Genomic DNA, 24538 nt, shown 5'->3' on the forward strand with positions numbered 1-24538 from the left:
CATTTTACGAAGCCTGGTCAAATGACAGGACACCTGGGATTTTTCAATCATCGTCGTCAGTTTTCGCGATGATGATGGTTGATGACTGTGCGCATCTCTAGCGTAGCTTTTCATCCAGGCGAAAACTTAAATGGAGAAAAATTATTAAAATATTTCTGATCACAAAAGTGCTTTTTTATGTGCAATATGGGTAACAAAGAGGTAGCTGATACAATAACTAGGTGTAATGTTGCAGTAACGAACATTTTTGGATCTCATTTTTGTCATTTTCTCCATGTCCACGTTTGGTAAGATGAGGCGTTGTTGAAAATCGCGCTGGATTTAATCCCAGGTCTCCTGTCAATTGACGCGATCAGCTGTTCCGAAACGTCTCGTAAAATGGCTCATGAACCTATGCATGCCATAAAACGTTTGACATTTACTGTGCGCCATGTTTTCAAATTGCCCGTGAGAGAGAGAGCGAGACAGCACCAACACACGGCGCACAGTAAAAGTCAAAAGAACAAAAGAATTTATGGCACGTCCAGAGGCTCATTGGGTTTATTCTACGAGTGGCGTGAGGTGACAATTGTCGGTGTCGTATAGCGAGTTGACAATTCTCAACTTGAGTGAAGTGACTCTCCATTTGATTTACACGACGAGTCACTTCACTCGAGTCGACAAAATAAAATAATTAACGAATACTCAGCGGTTAAGGTTCCCCGGTGTTAAATACGGTAAAAATGCAGACGCCTTCGAAATTTTCTATGTGTACGACAACTGAAAGTTAAGGGCAAATAAAACAAATTACTCATACATAGAACACAAATTTATTGTCAATAACACAAAAAGTGGTCTTATAACAAACCTTGATTGTACTTAAAATTATGTTGATTGGAAGTGAACGTCACAGTCTGTTCTAGCCAGAAATTTAGCTCAATCATAGTTAAAAAAAATCATCGTTTTGGTCACATCTGTTTTGTTTTCGGTACTTAGTTAACCTTCAGGTTATCTCCCTGCTCCATGACCCAGAAAACGCCTCCGTTCAGGGCAATGGTACAGGTCATCTTGACGTTTTCACTAAGTCCACGTGGGGCAACCCAGTTGAAGGAGATGCTATTTGGCGCAGTGGTGATCTTCTTGTGGGTGACGGCCGACTAGAATTTGATAGGAGGGTAGAAATGTTAATTAGTGAACTAACACGTCATTCTAAACTTGGTTATGATTTATAAGATGTCAACGATCTGCATATGAGGTGATGGATGTGAGTTTGGATCATGTAGCACTTGTTGCCGGACGGGTTCGTGCTTTGAGTGATCATTTAAATCAACTGTCTTTTAATGTATTGGCAGATGTTCGTGCCGTTCACCAATCTTCGTCAGTAATTACTAATTAGCAAAGCAAAACAGGTTATATCTCTCACGATAATCGTAATGTTTGATGTTAATGGCACTTATTCTATCAGCATCCTAACGAAGCCTGTCGACTCACCTTCTTAGCGCTACCGCAGTCTAGGGTTTGGATGTAATTGTTGTTTGGAGGAACGTCGAACGATCCGACTGGGGTCTCGCCGACTCGAGCCTGGCACAGCAGACCCTTGATGGTATCCTTTGGTGTGTTGCCTTGTACGGTGACGGTGACGCCCTCGCCGGATTTGATCTGCTTCTTACCGAGCAGGATCTTGTACGGGGCAGCCGACTTCTGCGGGTCGGTGTGATGCTGAGGGATCATGTCCCCGCAGGCACCATTCGGAGCACCGGCCGAGAAAGACAGGGCTGGGGCGGCGCACAGCGCAACGGTCAAGAGCACGCAAGCGTATCGGTAGGCCATCTTTAATACTGTAAAAAAATAATGTTCAAAAAGACATTGATCAGTAAACCCATTTTGATTTTGACTTTGTGTAAAATTACTATGTTACTTAACTAAATAACTGACATGTAGCAAGTCCAAAATTGTAGTTTGTTTATATTTCGTTCAAATATGGTGCGTATTCATACTTTCAAATTGTTCCAAATATTTGTTTCATACTCAAAATCAATATTAAACAAGTTCAAATTTAAGGCGATACGTCAATTAGCTGTGAGTTTTCGAAAATCTCATTTTTTTAGTATAAGGCGAGCTTACCCAACAAACATTAGTAGCTGAATAACAGTTTACTCAACTGAAATATGTTTGATAGTGATTGGTTCAGCTCTTATTCTGTGGAAATGTTTGTTGGGTATACAGGGATGTATTATTCTACACAACCATTACTCTCTATGATAGCTTTCTTTTCTTCTTATACATAATCTTGAATGGACCATGATTTCTCCATAACTCAACTATGTACAGTACTGAGGGGGTCTTACTCTTCTTGCATATTACTCTATGCTCTGATAAGTCGAACGGCTGAATTTGAACCCACGACCCTCAGCTTGGTCTAGAATGATGTAGATATTAAAAATCTCTATAAAACTTAGAAACAACTGAATAAAGCAAAACTTCAAAGTGGTCCCTTCAAGTTTTGTTGTCGAAAGCCCAACGTTCAAATCACTGCTATTTCAGATTTGCATATCAGTTCTACAGAACACCTGATAGCCTTGTCCGTTGACCTAGATCTTTGCAGAATTCTGCGACACTTGTTTATACCTACCGTATGTCTGTACCAGCGCTGTGGCTCCGTACGACATATGATATGCTCCTACGTTAACCGGCACTCTGACTAGAGGCTACCATAGCCCATGCACCTCCAATCAATGACAAACAACCATCAACGCATGCATCTAGAGGAAAGTAGGTAAAGTCGAACACCTTGAAAACATGACACTTTTTTGTATTAACTGGTGCTCTGGTGTTCAGTAGACATAGCTACAAATTAAAAAAATATTAGGGAAAATTTTAGCTTCAATATCAATAATCATCATTTATGCTTGAGTGAAGAACAAGTTTATTAAAATTCAATATAATGAAGGTATTGGCGTACGCTTACAGGGTTTGCAGCTGTGACTGAGGTTTTGTTAGGATGATTAGCTCTCTATAAGAAGCATGATTAGCTCTCTCAGCCTCAAGCCTGAGAAATTGTAGAGAATCTTATTGATTAAGTAAATTAAAGTACTGTGAATCTCGCCGGTTGATAATTTATTTTTAATTGAATTATTCTTAAAGCTTCTCGGGCATATAACGTCTTCATACTTTGCCAAACTTTATACAGATGCAAAAATGGTCATTTAAAAATAATACATGACTTCAGTTAATATCTTAGTGTCTATAAGAACACTAAGTTCACAAAAACAGTCTCTTTCGCAGTTGACATGTAACGACAAGTAGAAAAAGATTCTATAAAATCAATAGAAAGTGTCACAACATCCAGTTCTCCGTATACGTGTACATTTTAACTTAGTTTCCTCTAACAGGCTGGTAGCTGTACCAGCTTTGAGTCCATGAACGAAGCCAACGCACATACTAATCAATCGAAATCCGTACACCTAAGACATTATTCAAAATCCGTTCATTCTATACAAACTGTCTACTATTTGTACCCATCGGTCACTCGTTGAACTGAAGCAGAAGTGGACAAGCTGTTTTTTGCAGTGACTGCAGTTGTCCGGTCACATGGCTGTTCACTAACCTTTCCGCTGATAGTAAACGTGTATTCTGGTCATTGCTGTTTTGCATCTTTGGTAGCATAATGTCAGACCGGGTTTACCTAGTTTTTTTGTACGTCTCGTTTGGCATGAGCGTAAAAACTTGTCTTGTGTCGAATGCGAATGACGATTTCCATATATAAGAACATGTCTGATATGACAGAGGTTCTCAAGTTTTATACACACGAATTTTTTTCGCTTTCTTTTTACAGCAAATGATATACATGGGTTGCTGCAAAAGATAGCTTATTATGCTGCACTCATGGTAGCCAATGAGGTTGAATGAGCACCCTTTGAAAACCGCAGATATTTATAAAATTGTGTCAAAAACAGCATACAGACCCAATGCTGACAAGGTGATAAAGCTATAAATATGTAATAAATCGATACTCTAAACTCATATAAATATACATAAAAATATTTTCTCGAAAAAACTTCTATGAATATAGTAGACACATTGGAGGAAAACAACTTAACATAACACCAGTCATCGTTTGACGTATTTTACAGTTTTTTTTTCTCACGTAAATGCGAAAATGAGTCAATCAAACTCATTTTTTTTATCTATTTGGTCGGTGTTTAGACAGACAGGACTAGATGACTTTTTGACCCTGTAAAGATTAGTTAAGGAATCCAACAATTCTGGTCCATCCGATGCAAATTTGATACAGATGTTTCCCCAAATAGACAAGTTCCAATCTAATAACAAATAAAGTAAATATTTTGTTATTCCGAATGCTTGAAGTACGTTTTGCTTTTTAAACACCACTTGGTTCAGTCTGACTAAACACCGTTGGCTCCGTTCGTGATAGTTTCGATCGAGGATTTCAAAAAGTGCCATGTGCCGATTGTGAACAGATTTCTGTAAGGATTCAAAATAGTAGCCTATGTGCATCCTGTAATAATTGTGAAGAAAGTTCTATAATGATAACGAACAGACATTTTGGAGGCTTTTGCCAAAATCTGAAGAGGATGACGGTTTGAGTTCTATTATTTTTCATTTCAGTTTCCTGTGAAGATTCCGAATAAAATTCTTTCGGTTTCTCCTATTTTCAATTCGGCTGATCAAAAATAGAATCGGCTAATGGTGCTTTTCCAATTGAAACAGTTGTGTAAAGTGGTTAAAGTGTTTTATGTTTGGCTTGTGGCGTTCTGAATGGTAGAGTTTGACAGTATTACGCTGGTGGTTCGGTCGGTAGGGGAATGTGGGGCAAGATGAGCACCCGGGGCAAGATGGGCACCCCTAGTTTGTGTCGTTCCTACCAATTTATTTTTCAAAACATTATTTGGGGTTCTGATGAATATCATTAAATTGATATGATGACTATAAATTTCAGCTAAAAAATCAACAGCACATCGTAAATATTGTCCAAAATACATATAAGTCAAAAAGTTTACCTTTTCATATAAGATTTGTTCATTTAAAAGTGAAATATTTGTTGCGTAAACAAATTTATTCATACATTTTTGGTCGTATAGTCATAGAATAATCTTCTGTAGATAATCAGGAGCAAAACTTTTTATCAAATTTAAAAAATATTTCAATTGTTTTGATTATATTAATAAATTTACACCCTTGGGGCAAGATGAGCACCATGTTCAAAATTAAGTAAAAGTGTGAAATTATAGAACCACATTTAGCTGTGAGCTTGACTTACGGTATCTTCTTTGCACAAAACGATTTTTCTAAAAAATATACAAGCAAACAACAAATTTAATCGTTTTTTAAGTAAAATCTTAGCAATTTATGAAAAGTTATTTATTTTCTGATAAAAGTTTTAACAACTAAGCTAGTTGAAGATAAATATTATCAGATATTAAAGATAATATCTTGGGATATTGCAAGCATTGAAAAATAATAGTTTTCTTTAGTAAATTGCATCTTTTAATGGGGGTGCCCATCTTGCCCCGCAGTTTTTTTGACCGATGATAAAAAAGCTATTTTTTAAAGTGTTATTTGTTAAACTATTTATCACTTTTTAAAACTTTTAATGGTTTGAGGTCTAAGTAATAATGTAAAAGATAAGGATGGTTACCAATTTTACCAAAATAATAACGTTTAAGTAGGCTTAAATCGCGCTTATCCTTAGGGTGCTCATCTTGCCCCGCCTGACCCTACTATGCACCTGGATAGCTTTTTCGTTAGTGACAGGGTGTCTACTACCTGGAAAAACCTGGAAAACCTGGAATTATCAGGGAATTTTATTCAACCTGGAAAAACCTGGAATTCTCAGGGAATTTCAGCCATGATCAGGGAAATTATTTTAAATCAGTAATATAGGATAGAATATGTCCTCTTTGTGACAGAAAATCTATTCAATCAGAAAAATTTTCGGCTGCGCCGCTATCAAAACGCTACTAGAGATGTTCAGTCCTTATTTGTTTACGATTTATTTTTGTCAAAGCCTGGATTGGAAAGTTGGTAAAGGCAAATTTGTCTACAAAAATGTTTCTCGACTATTCCACAAGTTCTGGAGGAAGCTTCAAGGAATGTTTCAGGTTTTCTATAGATTCTTTTTGGAATACCTTTATGAATTTCTCCAGAAATGGTACCAGCATTTTTTCAAGGGATGCTTAAATGAATTCCTTCCCCAAATTGTGTCAAAAAAATCGTAGAGCATTGCAACATTATTACCTCCAGTAATTTTCAGATAAATCACTCTGCAAAAAAAAAAAATAACAGCGATTATCCTAGGATTTCCTCCACACATTTTTCCAGTTGTTACTTCTAGGAGATTTACCACATATCATAAAGTAGTTCCACAAAGGTTTCTTCTTCATTTCGATATTTTTCCATGAAACCCTACCAAAACTCCTACGCTGATTTTTTCATTTTTTATAGGGATTCTACAATTAAAAATCATCCTCGATTACTTTCAGAAATTACTCAGAAAATTCCTCCACGCATTATTCACTGAAATCTTTTATAAACTTTTCCAAGAATTTCTCGAAAAATCGATCTGGTATTTCTTCTTAAATTCCTCAAAGTTTCTCTCTCTTCTGTGGATTTCTCTAATAATTTTTCAAATAATATTTCCAAACTCCATGGACTCATGGACTTCATTCATGGTTCCACATCAGTTATTACTACAGCCATTCTTACAAGTATTTTTCTAATCATTCATACTTGAATTTATGCAGGGAGTCTCTCCGAGTTTCTTCACAAAGTCTTGAAGGACATTATACAAAGATTCGAGTGTTTTTCAGTTATATTAGCAAGAAAATCCCAAGAAGTATTTCATCAAGGAGTTCTATCAGAAATCCCCGTAGGAAATCATCAAGGCATACTTGGAACTCATAAAAATTTTCTTTACAAATTCCACGCGGATTTTTCTCAAAATTGACACAAATCCTTGACAATTCCCTGGAGATATCTCTGCAAGCATGAATGTTTTTTTTTTAGATTTCTTTGGCAAATAACTAAATGAATTTTGAATTTTGAAGAAGCTTTATGTCTTTTAAAGAAAGTTATTGAAAAATCACAAAACAAACTCCTGAAGAGATCGTTGGAGTTTTATGTGAAAGAAATTCACAGTAAAACAAGCAGTAATACTTGTCGTAATGTCAAATGACTCTAAAAAATCATTCTTATAGAAATTCATGTATGGTCTCATTCTGGTACATGTTTGGTTTGTTTTTTTTTTTCAGGCGAGAGGTATCTAAAATTCTTATTTCCAAGACAATCAAACGCTACCAGACCCGTTTTCTCCAAGGTATCATCTTGAATAAAATACAAAACCTCCTCTAAAGAAATTTTGTGGGTGTATCACTGATGTCCGTAATTTAGAAGGTTTTTGGCCTTAAGAATAGCATATTTTCTTCATATCTGATTTTGATGATTTAAAGCACTTCCAGATCATTTGGATAGAATATATTTTTTTTAAGAAATTAAATAAAAATCACCAAATTTTTATTTATTTTTATAATGTTGTTTACATGTTTAAAACAAACTAATAATAAAATATTGGTTTGTTAAAATGAAAAATACGTACATTGAAATTTATCTTTTTTTTTTAATTTAGGTGCTTTGAAAAAAAAAATAGTCGTGTAAAATGAACTATTTGTTAATCATGTATGTATTTTGGAGAATATCTAGTGCCTGGAATTGTTTTTCTTTAAACCTGAAAAACCTGAAAATCTCAGGGAATTTCATTTCTGTAAATGAGTAGACACCCTGAGTGAGAAGTGTGGTTCTTATAAATTACAATGAGAAAGCATATTAGTTACGTTTATGAGATCTGATGGTGACAGCCATAAATATTGAAAAAAGTGGCAAAACCGTATTCGATTACGATCATTGTGCTACGCAAAGTACGAGAATATTTAAAACCAAGAGTCAGTTTTGTTCTTTTCATTGTGTGAGCTAATTCGATGCCGCTACTATGCCGTGAATTAAAGTGTGGACTCATCCAGAGGGTGTGGATTTCTTTTTTCAACAAAATGATTGAAACTTGTTGCGGAGACTGCTACTTTATTGAGCGTTAGAACAAAAAAAAAGGTTTTGGTTGGTTCGGTTCGATTGAACCTAGGGGGAGGAAAGCTTTGCTCTGAGCAGGCTATGCGCATCGAGCAGCTCTTTGAGTTACTCACTTTTGCTCAGAAAGCAGCAAATTAAGTCAGATGTCAGTTTTGCTGTGATCGGGTTTACCAAATGTAGGATAGGACATTCTTTTTTCTGCAGTGTTAGATATTTAGAATGTTTCGGAAAAAACGCCATCATACCATGAATCATGAAAAAGTTCGAGAAAGTTTGAGATGGAAAATATTAGGGCTGGAAGATATTTTTGCCTAATTCAAAGTAAACATGAATCAAACCTCGAAAATTCAAAAGCCTAAATGTAGGGAATCAGATAGCGGTTCAAGCAGAAATTTTGCTTGTTGGTCACTCGCTGGTGATTAGGGATGGTACACAAATTATGTCACGCTAAATTTCAACTTTTTCGACCCCCCCCCCTTTGTCACACTTTTTGTATGAGTCCTCCGAAAATTTTGTAAGGCTTGTCACGCTTGGCTCGACCCCCCCCCTTGGAGCGTGACGTAATTTGTGCATGATCCCTTACCAATCGATAAAGTTTTCAGTTTGAGAGGACTGCCTTTCTAGTTTTCCAGAATGTGCCCTTAAAGATTTGGAGTGTGGCTGTAATTTTCTCACCTCAACCTCTTACTAGTTTTAGCTTAGTCATGATAACCGTGGCCTTCGTAAAAAATACGAATTATGTACACTACAGTTTAGTTCTAGAGTGATTTAGGCAATGTGATATAATTCTCTCTTAAATCAAATAATTGATTGCTCACTCCCCAAAATCGAAGGCAAATTTTGCCGCATTTCTGATCCATTGCAGATCCTGCCATATAAGTTGCATAGCAGGATGGCAAGTGCTTTGAAATTTCCTTCTCCTCACGTTTTTAAGACGGATCAAGAGTTTAAGTCGATAAACACGGATTCGAAGTTTACTTCACATTTTGGAATAGGATCCTAAATTTTTTGATAAAATCTTGTTTTTATTCTATAACACGATAGAGCGTGTTCTTGCCGCTACTTTGGCAGTTTTTTTCCGCTCAAATAATGGCTATCATATTTAAACATTAAATGGGTCCAAGTTTGAACCTTGACACTTTTGATCATGTTTGACGTTCACTTAGTTAACAAAACGCCACAGAGGCTTACACTGTAAACTCGGCATTACCCTTTAATGTGGAAAAAATACCCATTATTTGCTGATATATGGAAACGTCAAAATAATGAGTACTTTTTTTTTCAGACACAGAGTATTTTATACCCTTTTATATATTCCACGGACTTACTATTTAATGGGTGAAACAAATCTTGCAATTTTATAATAGTTCTTTATGGAGCAGAGACATTCTTGCTGTAACACGATGAAATAAGTGTTTTTTTTTTTAAATTTTGGATAGATCAATGGTAGGTATAATTTCTTTTCCTCTAGTGTTCTGATTATAAAGAAACAATCAATTGATTACAGGATACTTTTGCTGCCATATACATCCCGTATGCATATCAAAATCGCCAAAAGTTGATGTCAGTTTTCTAGGCTAGTGACATCAACGTAAACCAATTAATTATGCTCCCGCACCTAAACAATAATTGATTGCAAATTATTATTTTATTTTATTCAATAAAAGTTATGTACATGATAAAGTTTTTTTAGTTGATATTTTTTTGTAAACGAGAAAAAAAATATTAAAATCAAATAGAATTTTCATATCTGGAAAAAGAGTAAATTTTACTCTGTTTCTCAGAACAAATGTTTTGGATAATGGGTAAAATTCACTCGTTGATCTGACGTACAAGCCGTTTACTCTGTAAAGAGTAAAGGCCCTCTACTCTTTTTATGAGTTAAACTAGTTTCCTAAGAAAGCAGCTATGAAAGTACGTTTACTAAGCTGTGTTTCAGCAGAACATCCAAAGTTTCAAAAACTTTGGTTTCAAATGACGAAAAAAGCTATGAATGATAATTGCAACTTCCCACATGTCCCATCAAGTCGATCATTACAATAAACAAAAAAGTTTGGATCCAGGTTTCAAATATGTTTCAGTAATAACTGCTATATGTATGTTATTAACTATTAGAAAATTAAACAACTCGTCCTCTTTACCATTCAAAAAACGAGCTTTCCAATTTGAATTATAAAAAAATGGATTCATTAGAGAAACGTATTCCAATAGCAGTTTTATTAGTAATATTTTACACCAACTTGGACTGCTTCAGCCATTATGGTGGTTTTGAACATTGCATCAATAATTTGATTCAATTTTTCAAACATCCAAATCAGATGGATACATTTTGTTGGAGTTATCCATTAATGAAGAGACGGAATAGGAGTTGTCGGCGTCGGCAAGGATTTTTCCATATGACTTGAAATAATTAGAACTGTTATCCGTAGGAAGACAATTTGCAGGGGAGGAACTGCTACAATATTGGCATAGGAGTTTCCATTCGAAATTGAAAGATTCGAGTGTTCAATATTATTGTGTATGAATCTAAGCCTGATGGCAAAGTTCGCACCAAATAAGTTTGTTTTTGTCCCAAGATTAGAAATATCAGATGAATATTTCAGAAAACCTGAAATTTGCATTACTGGTTTTGAAAAAGAAGGACATTTGAAAAATTCCATAACGGAACAAAAATTTTATGTTTGAACAAATAAAAGAGCATGTTATATAAAAATATTGATAAATAAATCGTTTATTCGAGAAACAACATAAATTCACCATTAAAGTTCGAAGAAAGGAAAAAAGTGTTTCTGCAGAAAACAAATCAGAATATAGCGGACTATAGCCTATGGCGAAAAGTAACTTGTTAGATTTTCCAGAAAAACTAATCCAAAAAGATCCATTGAGCCTAAAGATATAAAGAATGAAATGTTCTTAGATTTTTTTATGCAGTCCTTAAATACCGAAATATTTTTTCTTCACTTAGCACCTCAGCTACGCATATTTGTCTTATGCTCCATGAGGATCCCATAGCAAACCACAAGGGACATGTAGGTGTAGAAAAGTAGTGAATGTTGCGTTTGCAGTACGCCAAGTGTCCATCTAGTCCAGTGCTCAGTAGATTTGGGAACACCTGTTGAACATGCTTCCCATCTCCGCGGCAATCTCGCGTACGCTGTACGCTATCTGCAGTTGCAGTTGCAGCAGCGTATAAATTATGCACCTCACCGATTGTCGTCGTTTTGGCGTAGGTACACCGGCATGAGTTGATATTAAACACAATTTCTGGGTCAAAGTCACTGCTGCATGCATAATGAGATAGTGTCGAATCGGAAGATGACCAACACCTCTGGTTTTAATTGACTGCTAAGTGAGCGCTAGAGGGCGAATAAATTTTGCCCCCTCGGAGCCGAAGGGTTAATTTGCAGCTTGGGCGGCACATTCAGACGTCGTTGCTAATCGTTTGAAACAATCTCATTACTCATTATACGCAAAATCGAAAACCGGTTGCGCGAAACGAATCTATCAGCATCCTCGACATCTAATTCAAGCTGTAAAGTTGCAAATCATTCTTGTACAGTTCTCGATTCCCCATCGTCAAATCAATCATGAAAAAAGGCAGAGTAATAAAAAAAAGCGGTGTAACCTTGAAAGTTAACAAGACGGGCAGAGGGTGGATCGCTCATTCGTATGTGCAAATCTTCAAATACGCGCGGGCTAGGGTCGTTAACCACTACGGGAAGTTATCGCTATTCCGGTTTTCTATTTGAGAGGTGGAAGGTGGTTGGGAACGAGTTGAAGTAGAAAAAAAGAACTATTGGTCTGATTAGTGATTGGTCAGTTTAACGTACACTCAAAATTGTTCAATTGCTCGTAAAAATTTCCATTGAGGAGAATGTGTGGCGCTATCTCACTATTGCTATCACATGGCGAACAGCATATAAAAAACCATTATAACCGGTCTGTCAGGTTATCCAGGGATTTTGCAGACAAATTTTGGCTGATTGAGTCACGGTCATGATACATTTAAAAATATTCTTTAGTTACCAGGGGTCATCGTAGTCTAGCAGTGAAAGAGCAACCGTATATCAGGTATGTGCGTGACCTTGGACTTGAGCTTTTTAAAGTCTGAATCCAGTTTTGCTACACAAGTTTTTGCCAGCTGTGATTTAAACTAGGAAGGACGTCAGTCTGAAATGCAAATTTATAGTATTAAAGATGTTTTATGACATTAGCACATGCTTTGCATTTGATGAAACCAGTTAATCTAAACATGGCTGTCACAATTCCAAAGGCACTAATCTACCGAAATACTAAACGTACGAAGTTGATCTGTTTATTCTACTGCTAGTGCTAAAATAGTAATTGTCCTATCGCTTGGCGCTTCTTTCGTGAGATTTATGCCTTCAAAATGTTGATTCTGAAATTGGAAACAGCTTGGTGTTTCACCTTAAGGCGAGCTTAGCCTATAAGTTCGAATGTGGTGTTATCTAGCGACTATTGATCTCACTTTCAATCTCGTTGTTCAGTTTGCGTCAGTTTCTAGTTTCACACGATTCTAATTAGTTGAGTAACAGCTCCAGTATTGACTCATCAATCAGTGTGAAGTGCGTAATCCTTTCATTATTTCTTTAATGCTTTGTGAGGTATAGCTAGGGTTCTGTTCTAGTTCACTTAAAAGTGAAACTATTGAGAGACACTTTACAACCAGGAAGATAAATAAGTCAACCGCATAAACACTCTCCTCAATGACAAAGCATGAAAACCTTATAGCCGTTGGTCAGTTGGTGTGGCGGTATCGTGCAATCGTCAACCTCTAACACGGAAGACACCAACCGTTTATGCTAGTAGTTATTTACTCGGTTGTCGTTATTCGATCATGGAATGGAACCGTTTGTCAGTGTCCCCTTGTTCTCGGCTGTGATTTGTTGCTTCCAGGCACTTAACATCTAATGCCAGATCGTGAAAAAGCTGCCTCTGACGGATGTGTATAAGATATTAGATGAATAATGGTAGATAAATGGGAGGCGAGCAGTTTCAGTCGATTCACGACTTCGAATGGGCACCTACACCTACTGCAGTTTTAATTGCATCGAATTGCAATGTTCTGAGAGCGAATGCGGCAGGTATCGAGCTGATTTGCATGTTCCAGTGCAGAGTTGAAAGTTGTTTTGTTGTGTCAGAACGAGATGCGATATTCTGTTCAGTGGACGTGGAACTAAATTTAATGTTTTATAATCCTATTTATTTTAATTTTTACTTGAAAGTTTTAAGGAACAACATTTTTGTGTTGATAGTAAAAGATTCTTTTTAACTTGATGATTTATAAAGCGATTTTATTATCAAGCTTGGGCTACGGTATTATCCACCGATGCGTGAATGCATTTTAAGCCAGAGGCTAGTTCAAGGCCAAAGGCATTACTTAGTGTTCAACGATACGACTATCCTAATGAAGTCATTAGAGAATCTCCAACCAGATTCGATCCAAGAACCAGAGAAGATAGTCCACGAATTATAGACTTATAATTACAACATTTTAATATAGATTGTTCAACTTTTTCGGCAGCTAATTAGGCTGATACAAATATTAAATTTCTTTTTATGTCCGAGACCACTCGGAAGGTACGAGGGGGGGATAGAAATAAATAAGGAACAAAAAAATGAAAAAGAAAAAAAAGTTATTTTTCGAATTTTTATTTTCAACGATAATTGTTGAACTTTTTTCAAACGTCCTCTGGATCATTATTTTACTTGTTTTTTTACTTTCAAAATTGATAAAAACCTAACCTATGTTCAAAAAATTATGAATCTTTTTTTCTCCCCTTCAAAATTTTCGGATTTTTGAAGGGGGGGGGGGGGTGACATAAAGAAAATTAATATTTGTATCAGCCTTTGATTGAGAAAACTAACTAACCGTAAGTAACCGAGAGATTTTGTAATTTAATTCTGGAACGGTAAGTTGTGGGTTGTTGGTCTGTTCCACAAAGTTGTTCAGTTTCAGAAGTCACACAAATTTGCAGAACACACCAACTTTCCACGACTTACCGTTTTCGAACTAATTTAAAATGTCTCTCGGTTACTTACTTTTGTCTTTGAACAACCCTCTGAAACTCTATGTAAAATGACTGCAATGTAATAATTCCCTTACAGGCAAAATTCCAAGTTATTTGTAGTTCGTCATCCAAATTTCAGCCAATTTGGACTACCAGAAGCTGAGATACAGCACCTTAACTTGGGCATTTTGTATGGAAAAACCGCATTTGGTTATTAACTTATGTCACTGACTGTACCTTCACTAAGGGAGCGTTAACCCTATGAAAAATTTCCAAGTATAAGAAAATAATGTCGACACTTGTAGTGACGAACCATTCAAAGTTTGTTGTACAAACACAACACAACATTCTTCCAGCTGTCAGGACGAAAGCTCGAAAACTCGAATGGCTGGACCATCACAGAACAATCTTATACCGACATTTACAGTGGCAAACCTTTAAACGTTTGTTGAATAAAATCTACACTTAGTGTCGAACCATTCAACGTCCTTTCCTAATTACAAAAAAAAAGGCTAAAAGAAAGGGGATGTTTTTAAAAAATATACGTAAAATGTTAATAATTTATGAATGAGATTTTATTCCGTTTTGACATGTTTCGCACTAATAAATGACTATGTGATATTTTTCTATGATGTACAATTCCGAAAATGATACAAGTTATCAAAAATAATCATGAAATTTTAAACCTTAAAACTGTTTAAAATAATTGTTTTGCTTTAAATGGTAGGAGCAGTGGCGCGGGAAGTGGGTAGGACAGGTAGGACATGTACTACGGCCACAAAAAGAACCTGGGTAGGGACAGTCAAAGGATTGTCCTACCCACGCGTTCAGGCAAAAAAAAAAAAATCTTCAGAAAGCTTGAATTTTGTGAAGAACGATTGAGAATGTCAATAGGAAACTAACTGTAAGAATTGTTACAAAAAAACATCTTTAACCGTTAGAAAAACAAATGAAGCAATCCTCCATGTCATTTCTGAATGAATAAATGGATGGGGTCTTAAAAATATTTACGGAAAACCCCGTAAATGTTCTGGAGAAAAATTGCAATGAGCGTTCCATAGTAATTTGTTGAAGAATCTCTGGATGAAATAATGGATTACTCTAAGACCAGTCCCATCGTGTGAGGGCGAAAGGGATTTCTGAAAGTACGATCACTTTTGATATATTCTATCAAAAGTATTGCTGAATTTCTTGACGATCTTCAAGACTATTCCTATTGAACTCCTACAGTTAGTTTCTGAAAAACGATTTGATGAAATTCCCACTAATATTTGTGGCATTAATCATAAAAAATATTCAGAGCAGATTATGATGATTTCTAAAAGTTTTTTCTAGGATTGTTGAAGAACTTCCAGTGAAATACTTGAGGTTCTGCGGGATGGAAAATTTTTCAAGAATCTTCAGTTTCTTCTGAAAACTTTTGCTATGAATTTTGATTCGAAGCAAGGAAAAAAAACTACACAAATCAACAGAATTTGGCTGTTTGTCAATTTGTGATCTAGGAAATTAGAACAACCTCACTGGTTGTGATGAGCAGATCGATCTATTTGTCAAATTTGTTTAATAAATTCCTAATTCTGCTCGCATTGAATCCTAATGCAAAATTGCACAGGCTGCTAAGAAACCTTCACAGACTATAACGGGTTTCAACAGGCTCTTAAAGAATTTTGTCTCCGATTCTCCGAGCAAAAGCTTCAGGAATTATCATAGTGATTTTATTTAGATTTTTCCAGGGTCTCATACAGGGATCTCTCGAGAAACTCTTCTAGATATTTCTCTACCAATTCTTCGAGAGATTTTTCAAAGGATGCTCAGAAATGCCTCACCTTGATTTTCTTTCTCAAAACTATCTTAGAATTTTCACCAGATATTTTTTTTAATAATCCTCTAACAGAATTCTTCAGTTGTTACTCCAGAAAATATTCCTGAGATTTCTACGGAATTTCTCCTGAGGAAATCTTCAAAAGTTTATTTCAGAGTTTAAAAAAAATTGAAGGGTATTTCAAGAAACTCTGCAAGAATTTCTCCGCAGGTGCATGTGAATTCCACCAAGTATTCATCCACAATTCCTCTCAGAAATCCAAAATTTTTCAAGAGGTTCTTTGAAAATAATCTATTGTTTTCTAGGAATTTCTCTAGCATTTCATCCAAATAGTACTCCCTGCAGGTTTTCCAATCATTTTTTTGAAAGTTTCCCAAAAAATTCCCTTGCAATTTCATAAGGTTGTTTAAGATGTCACACCAGCCAATACTCCAACAAGTTTTCCAATAATTCCTCCGATCATTCCTACATTAAATCTCTATAGAGATTCTCTCCTAAGCCTTTCGATAAATTCCTTTAGAAAACCCTGCGAAATACTATCCCATGACTTGATTGATAATTTAGATTATCTTAGCAAATTATCTAGGAAATCTTCTTAAACTTTTCTTAAGAGTCCTGGCATTATTTCAGAGATCATTGTTCATACAGAGTGACTTTAAAGCTTCCACTTGTTTCATATGAGGTGACTTCAGGATTCTTTAAAAGTGCTCATGGATTTATTTACAGAAAAATTTTCTTGGCCTTTCCCTGGACACATTCCTGAAAAAAAATAAAGCTTACTTGAGAAAATTTCAAAGTGTTACAGGAAGAATTTCTGCAGAAACCTAAGAAGAAGTCTCTGTAGTAATTGCTAAAGGTATTTTTTAGAAAATAAATTTCTAGTTGCAATCTTATATAAATTCCAAAATACAGTTTCCCTAAAAATTCTTGGCGATATTTCTGGAGAATTTATTGATTTAAGGTGAAGATGAATCGAAGCCAAACTTCAAATTTTCAAGAGCACGGATCTGGAGAACCAAACATCGTTTGAGCTGAAAACTGAATCGATTGGTCACCAGCTGGGGGTAACCAATCGATTAAGTTTTCAGCTCAAACGGATGTTTGGTTCTCCAGATCCGTGCTCTTGAAATTTGAGGTTTGGCTTCGATTCATCTTCACCTTAATTGAAGAAGATGTTTTGACCGGAATTTTGCAGGATGTCCAAGGAAATATATGGAATAAACACTGCATAAAATTTTAGAGAAGTTAAGACTTTCTATCACAAAGTTTTTTTTTGGAGGAATTCTGATGATTCCTGAAATAATCTTTGGAGAAATTCCGTGTCTGCGGTTCTCCATGGCTAAATCCAGTTTGAATTCTTTAGGCATCTAAAACAAAATTCTTGGAGAAATTTTCTAGGAAATTCGTCAAACTCCTTTAGAAATTTCCAAAGTAATATTTAAATATTTTTTTCTGAAAAAAATTCAGATAGAATTCCTAGAGATAATTAAGTTTTTCCAAAAATGTATCAGGTCTTGAACAGTTTGCTCTGACATTATGAAGAATAAAACTTTTATCTCATGGCTCTTATAAGGTTTCATTTTTTTTTCTTGATTCCTGTTTGATCTCTTTTCGACCACCGTATGATTTATGTCTTCCGTTTTCAGGCAAGAGGTCTCTAATTTTCTATTTTTTAAGGCTCTCAGTCTTATCTAGCCCCAGTAAAGAAGGAAAGCCTTTTTATTCTTGTGGTAACGACTGACATTAATAATGAAGGGGTTCGGAAGCAAAGGGGCGTCAGTGAAAAAATAAAGAGTTTTGAGTTTTCATTCTATACTAATTGTATGAAAGTCAAAAACAACACAAGCCAAGAATTATGTTATTTCTTGTGTTGAGCGGAAAACCCACCTGAAAATATCGTTTGAACGCTTGGAACCAGTAAAAGTTCCTCAATTCAAAATCGACCAAAATGATGCTTACACCCCTCAAATATAGTCAATTGAAATCCCCAGTCTTGGATTCCATAGGGTTTGAATTCGATAAGTTTCACTGTGCACAAAATATTTTCCAACGTTTGTCCTACCCGTGGTTCGAACGTGGACGCGCCTCTGGGTAGGAGGATTTTAGATCTAGCGATTGGTACGTTAAAATCATATATTTCATGATTTTATCGCCATGTTTTAGCAGCTTTCCCTTAGGTGCACCACTAATGGTACATTTACCCTATAAATTGAAAATATTTTATTTATAAGCATGTTTATATCTCACAAATGAATGGTCTAATCGCTTATCAAAATGAATCCTGTGACCCAACGATCCTCCCCATTAACTAACATCCTTCCCAAGGACGTGGCTGGCGCCGTTATTGACTCTGTATAGAAGCACTGAATTATGCACACTGAAGAAGATTATGGCCAATCCCAGCCAAACTTCTAGTTGATTCTTTGTGCATCTTGACTGACTTCGGTCAATCACGGAATAGCAACCATTGATATGTGTTGTCAGTCTAAGCTAAGCTTATTTTCTTTTCTACATTATTGTAACATATTCGCATAACTTTTACCATACAAAAATGAAATAAAAAGGAAAAACTCCGGATTTTTTTTGTTTAAATTTGCTAGCTTAGACACTGCAGCATATTGTAGCACCAGTAACCTTTTTGATGATTGATTTTTTAGAGACATTTTTGTCTTCCTCCGACGAAGCTGTAGGGTGAGGTGGCCCTTTTTTTATGAAAGCAAAAAAAAATCGGAAAATCATGATTTACACACACCAAATATTTTCATTTGGACCCCCAGAAAGCTATTGTGTAAGTTTGAGTAAATGGGGGAGAGTGGGATTAACAAACCGTAAATTTGTGCGGAGAAAATCGAATTAATGTGTGGGAAAAGCTGTTCCGACTGTATTTTCGACCATGAATGGCGATATAGTTGGAGAATATCTTTCGTCCGTGATTGACCAGAGAAATCTCAATTGCACGAGGGGTCAGACGGAGCTTGGGAGTAGTTTACCAGTATAGTTTCAGTGTATGATTTCTAGAATTCCAAATATTATAAGTCAGTAACGACGCTGCCTATGACCGTAAGGAATGTTAGTGTGACATAAATTGTTACTAAAGACCGAGTATACCTCTGCATCTTCATGGTTGTCACGGGAAGGAGTTTTTGTTAGCGGGAAGGATTCAGAAGCTACACCATCTGGATTTACCTTAATAAGTGATGCAACTCGTGTAACGGCTTGTTTAGGGGTATTCAGATTCTTGCATATTCCGAATCTACGTTAAAAATTGGAAGCTATGGAACTATGTATAAAACACGTTTGAAATTAGTATGGAAATCACTTTTGAATTACCCCTTGGCAAATTTTACTCCGGGACGAGCTGTCATTATGTAAATTGAAATGTCATTGAGTCGATGGATTGAAATCTTTTTTAATCATTTACTATACTGCCGTGAATCGCAAGTCAGTCCCATCTGTAAAAAGTATCCGAAAAAAAGATTGTTGCGTTTGGTAAGTGATTTGATTCATGAAATATGAAACGAAAGTATTTTATAAGACTTTGGAAAACTTCGATCCTCTATGAGTCGCTGTAAAGTTTTTTTCTCTAATTACAAAACAGAAGTCAAGATATGTGTCCTTCAATATTCACTATGTAAAATATGAGTTATAGTACATCGACACTTGGACAGTCGAACCAATCCATGTATTTTTCAATAAGGCTGATAAAAATATTAATATTCTTTTATGTCACCCCCCTCTTCAAAAATCCGAAAATTTTGAAGGGGAGAAAAAAAAAGATTCATCATTGTTTTGAACATCAGTTAGGTTTTTTAAGTTTTAAAGTGTAAAACAGGTAAAATAATGATCCAGAGGACGATTAAAAAAAAGTTTAACAACTATCCTTAAAAAAAAAAAATCGAAAAAAAACTTTTTTTTCATTTTTATTTTTTTGTTTCTTATTTATTTTTATCCCCCCCCCCCCCTCGTACCCTCCAAGTGGTCTCGGACATAAAAGAAAATTAATATTTGTATCAGCCTAAATTCGTAAATGAAACATTCATACCGTTTCCACAATAAAGATCATACTTTGGAAATAAAAGCATGAAACGTGCTCACCAAACGATGATCCATCATTGACAGGACTTTAAACTACTTTAATATCATCACCAACATAACTAACGCTTACGGACTGAATGAAATACGAGGCGGCTGGCTTGGGTTTTACTAAGCACTGCCCAGCAATACTAGCGGAAACGAAAAAAAAAACTCTTCCGACGCAAAAACGAATCGACTAAGTCCGAGCCGGATCTTCACAAAGCACTCTTTTTCGTTTTTAATTTGAAGATCATCCAATAAATGGATAAGGGGCTGCAACATACTGGAACAAAAAAAAAAACAAAAGTTATACTGGAACTCAAATGCTGATTCCACCTGGGTGGAACGGAAAGCATCTTACCGTATTTATTTTTTAATTTTATGTTTATTGGAGTCACTTCTTATTATTTGGGGAATATTCAAGTCACTGATGTGACATTCGTCGACTAAGGACAATCATAATTTATACATCATAAATTACTGAAGGGTTATACTGAAAAACGTACACAACAGGTGCAGTATGGAAATATATATCTTGATATTTCTTTGATTTATACTGTTAAAATAATTATTGGCGCTAAGCAGATAATATTTCAATCAAATTTTTTTATTATTTTTATGATAGGCTGTTTTTTTTTTAATATTGCGCAAAGATACCTTATTCGTTTATGCTGAACGTCCAATTGGCCAAACGTACTTATGGCACACCAGGGTATTATCTATTAAACTTTGTAAAAAAACTAAGCTTTATTTTTAATCGTCTCTAATTCATGACCATATGCATCTGCTCTGTCTAGATCGGTAGCTTCTAGTGCAATCCAATTCAGCAATACTCGTTAACTGCTAGCTAAAATAGTCGTCAAAATAAGGTGGGTATTTGTCAAGTGGATCAGACCAGTATTTTATTTCACACCAAACTGACAAAAAGAAAGCCATTCGATAACTTTTCGTTAATGTTGCTCACCTCACACACAAAATTATATGTAATAGTAAAATAAACATCTGTTAATCAAAAATTTACGAGATTTTTTCGATGCATGTAGATTGCAATAAATTTTTGGTAGGGTAATTTGCCCATTATTGCGGTATTCCCTATTATTGCGGTATAAGAATTAAACCCTCATTATAAATCGAAACTCTATTTTCTATGGATATTATTGATGACGATGAAAGCTTATAGTATTCCCAAAGCTGTACCAGATAAATGCTTTGAAAATAAAATGATTTTGATCGTTGGAAGAACAGTTTTAAATGATGCATCAAGGAAAGCCTATATTTTTAACCAGCCCCTCTATCTACGGACGGGTTTTCGTAGCGTGAATTTTTAACTTTAGAACCAAAACAATTATATGCAGCTGGTATATCAGTTCAGTATGGATGTGGTTACATGACAGATATTGAATTTTGAATAAAAGTTATATATTTTTGAGAAAAAACATATACCGCAATAATAGGACAATGAAAATAGCTTTTTGCCTATTATTGCGGTATCTGTAAATCACATTCAAAAAATCGACGTTTTCAATATTAATTTTAAATGTTATTGCTGGATACATCAATTAATTATTAGGATACTATTTTGTGACATATTTTTTTGTCATTCATACATTTATTTAATCAAACAAAAGATTTCTCTTTATGTTTACCCTGTAGTTGCTCCTTTGCGTCTTTTATTTATAAATATAGTCGTTAATATACACAATGTTTTACCGAAAAATCACGTAGACTGATTGAAAATCGCAACACATGCCAAAAATGCATTAAAAAACTAATATACAAGATGATCGCAAGAAAACAATCTTTTAAAATTGCATTAGATTAATGAAAACTAGTGAAACAAATTTTTAAAAGCATCAACATTGTGATTATACTTAAGTCAAAAAATCATTCCTTATACAGCGACTAGTGGTCTCAGATGGAAGAACCTTGTCGTTTTACGTAACATTATCCAGCTACGACGGAAGAGGAGACGAAACCGGCAGAAAATCATTCGATTCTGTTGATTAGTTGTTGAATCGTGACATAAAGTAATGAATTAGTTTTCTTTACAGATCTGTTCAAAGTCACACAAATTGACAGTACCGTGCAGTGTCATTAACATGGAGGGTGCATAATTTCAATGCTAGAACATTGTGTGGCATTGAATGTATACTGAATACAATAAAATCTATGATTTTTGGTATACCGCAATAATAGGACGGCACTACCGTAATAATAGGATGAAATACCGCAATAATAGGACATAGGAAGCGCTTCAGATTTATGTTAAAAAATGTACGTTTGATTCGAAAATTTACTTTTTTACTTCACAATACTCCAGATAAAGGATAGTTTAACACTTCACATTGCAATATACTATAATATTTAGGTTTGGACCCTGAAATACGATTTGAATTTCAACACCGTGCTTAAGTCCTCCATAATAGGAACGGTTACCCTACCAACAATTAGATTTTCCAATCCTTCTTTGTTATGGTAGCTATCACAATGTTGATTATTGTGGTGCTAGTGTGGATTAAGAGTTATCTTCGAAAACTACTAAATGGTTTTGTGTCAATCGAATTTCATAAATGGTTTATATACTGCCCATAATCGCATAACAGTCTATGTATATAGGAATTATAGTGAGTTTGAAAAAAAAACTTAAAATCAAAAATTAAATGCAATGTTCTAAGAATCTATCACTACTTGCACCGACAACAAAAAACTATTATCGAAAACAACAACCAGCAATTCTACTGGACAAACCACCACTTCTTCCATTTCCAACGTCTGCCTCTGGAACAAACTCAACCAGCAACAGAGCTTCAGCAACAACCGCATGGCAAACGAAGTTTGAACCACATCGACATCACTGCTGAGGAGAGATCGCCACCACCAAAAAGAAAGGACGATAAATCGTATTGACGGCTGAACCACAGATCGCTCAGAAACGAATTCTCTACCGATGATGATGACGGCAACGTGAAGGAGATGAACGAGTTAGATGAAGAAGAACCCGAATGCGATGACACGGATCATTGGATAAATTGGTTGATGAACAAGCATAAGAAAAAAAAAATAGTAAAGCTGAAGTAAATTGTAGAAATGAAATAGAAAAATAAATACGTTCGACCCGAATGACTCAAATTGAGTTCAAGTGTCGTTAATAAACTAAGAAAAAAATACTTGCACCTTAAAAAAATCATGAAGATTTTTTCAAATTTCAACGAAAAGTTGGTTTTTATTTTCTTTATGATTGCTGAATGGTGTATACTTGATCCTCAAAATGATATCTATCTTAGACAGACTGAAAAGAAAGCTGATATTAGACGTCTAAAAGTATCAGCTGTTCGGTTAGTTGAAAAAAATATTATTTCCATTAAAACGCTTGAAACAAGTTGTTAAAGGCAAAATATCAAAAACTGCTTCTAAGGCTAAGCTTTATATTGGCACATTACCATGATCCTCACTTTTTGATAATGGGATCTTCGAAATTGCCCAAGATGGAATGTGTTGCGAGTAAATTGTATTTCATTTGCCCGCATTTGAGTAAAGTTGCAATTTGGCGTGCATGTTGGCAAGTGTAGATTGGAAAGGATTTTGGAAAGGGGCCTTCCTTAGCCGAGTGGTTAGAGTCCGCGGCTACAAAGCAAAGCCATGCTGAAGGTGTCTGGGTCAGGATCTTTTCGTAATGGAAATTTTCTTGACTTCCCTGGGCATAAAGTATCATCGTACCTGCCACACGATATACGAATGCGAGAATGGCAACTTTGGCAAAGAAAGCTCTCAGTTAACAACTGTGGAAGTGCTCATAAGAACACTAAGCTGATAAGCAGGCTCTGTCCCCGTGAGGACTTTAATGCCAAGAAGAAGAAGAAGAAGATTTTGGAAAACTCCCATCAAGAAGTGCATTCAAAGTGCTTGTTCCTCTTTATTGATAGTAACACAGCGAAGCTTTTCTGATTAGGCACTGTCTACCATGGTGCTCAGGCTCATTGTGTTCCGTTCCGTCTACTATGGTGGTCTTCGTTTACAAAATGTAACCTTTACTTAATTTTTCGATAATTAACTAAACATTGCTAGGTAAATTAAATTATTTGGACAAAGAACATAAACCAGTGTAAACATCGGGAGATCAAGACATTGAACGAATCTCAACAATAGAATTATGTTCGCTTTGTACACAGAAAGCGTACCATTGTTTGTAAATCAATTATAATCATTGATTGAGTTTAATGATCTAATAAAAAAAAATCTCTTATCTTAAAAAAACGCACTTTTCGATCTATGACCTAAACGCACTCACTAAGCACCTACCTGTTTTGTCAGTTGAATTCTGATGAAGAACTTCGAAAAAAAATAGTCACTTGCAAAGATAGCACTGAACAGACTAGAAAGATTCACCTCCACAATTATGTCTAGTTAGAATTGATCCTTACGAATCGAACTCACAGGTCGCTTTGAAACGCTGGACGCAACTTGCGCTAGCTTTTGTTTGATTCGGGCTCGGTCGGTGTGGATATCGTGAGCGCGCAAAAAACCAAAGAGC

The 24538-nt window shown here is 35.5% G+C and overlaps 1 protein-coding gene across 1 annotated transcript; it reads right to left on the reverse strand.

Moving 5' to 3' along the window:
- Positions 1-790: 790 nt before the first annotated feature.
- Positions 791-24538, reverse strand: LOC110680777 (putative defense protein Hdd11-like). The gene is made up of 3 exons (XM_021856561.1): positions 24307-24538; positions 1471-1817; positions 791-1136 (listed from the first exon to the last, which is right to left on the reverse strand). The coding sequence occupies exons 2-3, from the start codon at positions 1807-1809 to the stop codon at positions 972-974; spliced, it is 504 nt and encodes a 167-aa protein (XP_021712253.1). The 5' UTR covers positions 1810-1817; positions 24307-24538; the 3' UTR covers positions 791-971.

This window comes from Aedes aegypti, unplaced genomic scaffold (genome assembly GCF_002204515.2).
Source record: "Aedes aegypti strain LVP_AGWG unplaced genomic scaffold, AaegL5.0 Primary Assembly AGWG_AaegL5_hic_scaff_1818_PBJ_arrow, whole genome shotgun sequence".
In the NCBI taxonomy this organism is placed as follows: domain Eukaryota; kingdom Metazoa; phylum Arthropoda; class Insecta; order Diptera; family Culicidae; genus Aedes; species Aedes aegypti.

Excerpts from the sequence above, each read along its gene's own strand:
- LOC110680777 (XM_021856561.1), bottom strand. The coding sequence starts at position 1,809 with ATGGCCTACCGATACGCTTGCGTGCTCTTGACCGTTGCGCTGTGCGCC. Across the intron at positions 1,137-1,470 it reads ACTGCGGTAGCGCTAAGAAG|TCGGCCGTCACCCACAAGAA; the intron begins GTGAGTCGACAG and ends ATCAAATTCTAG.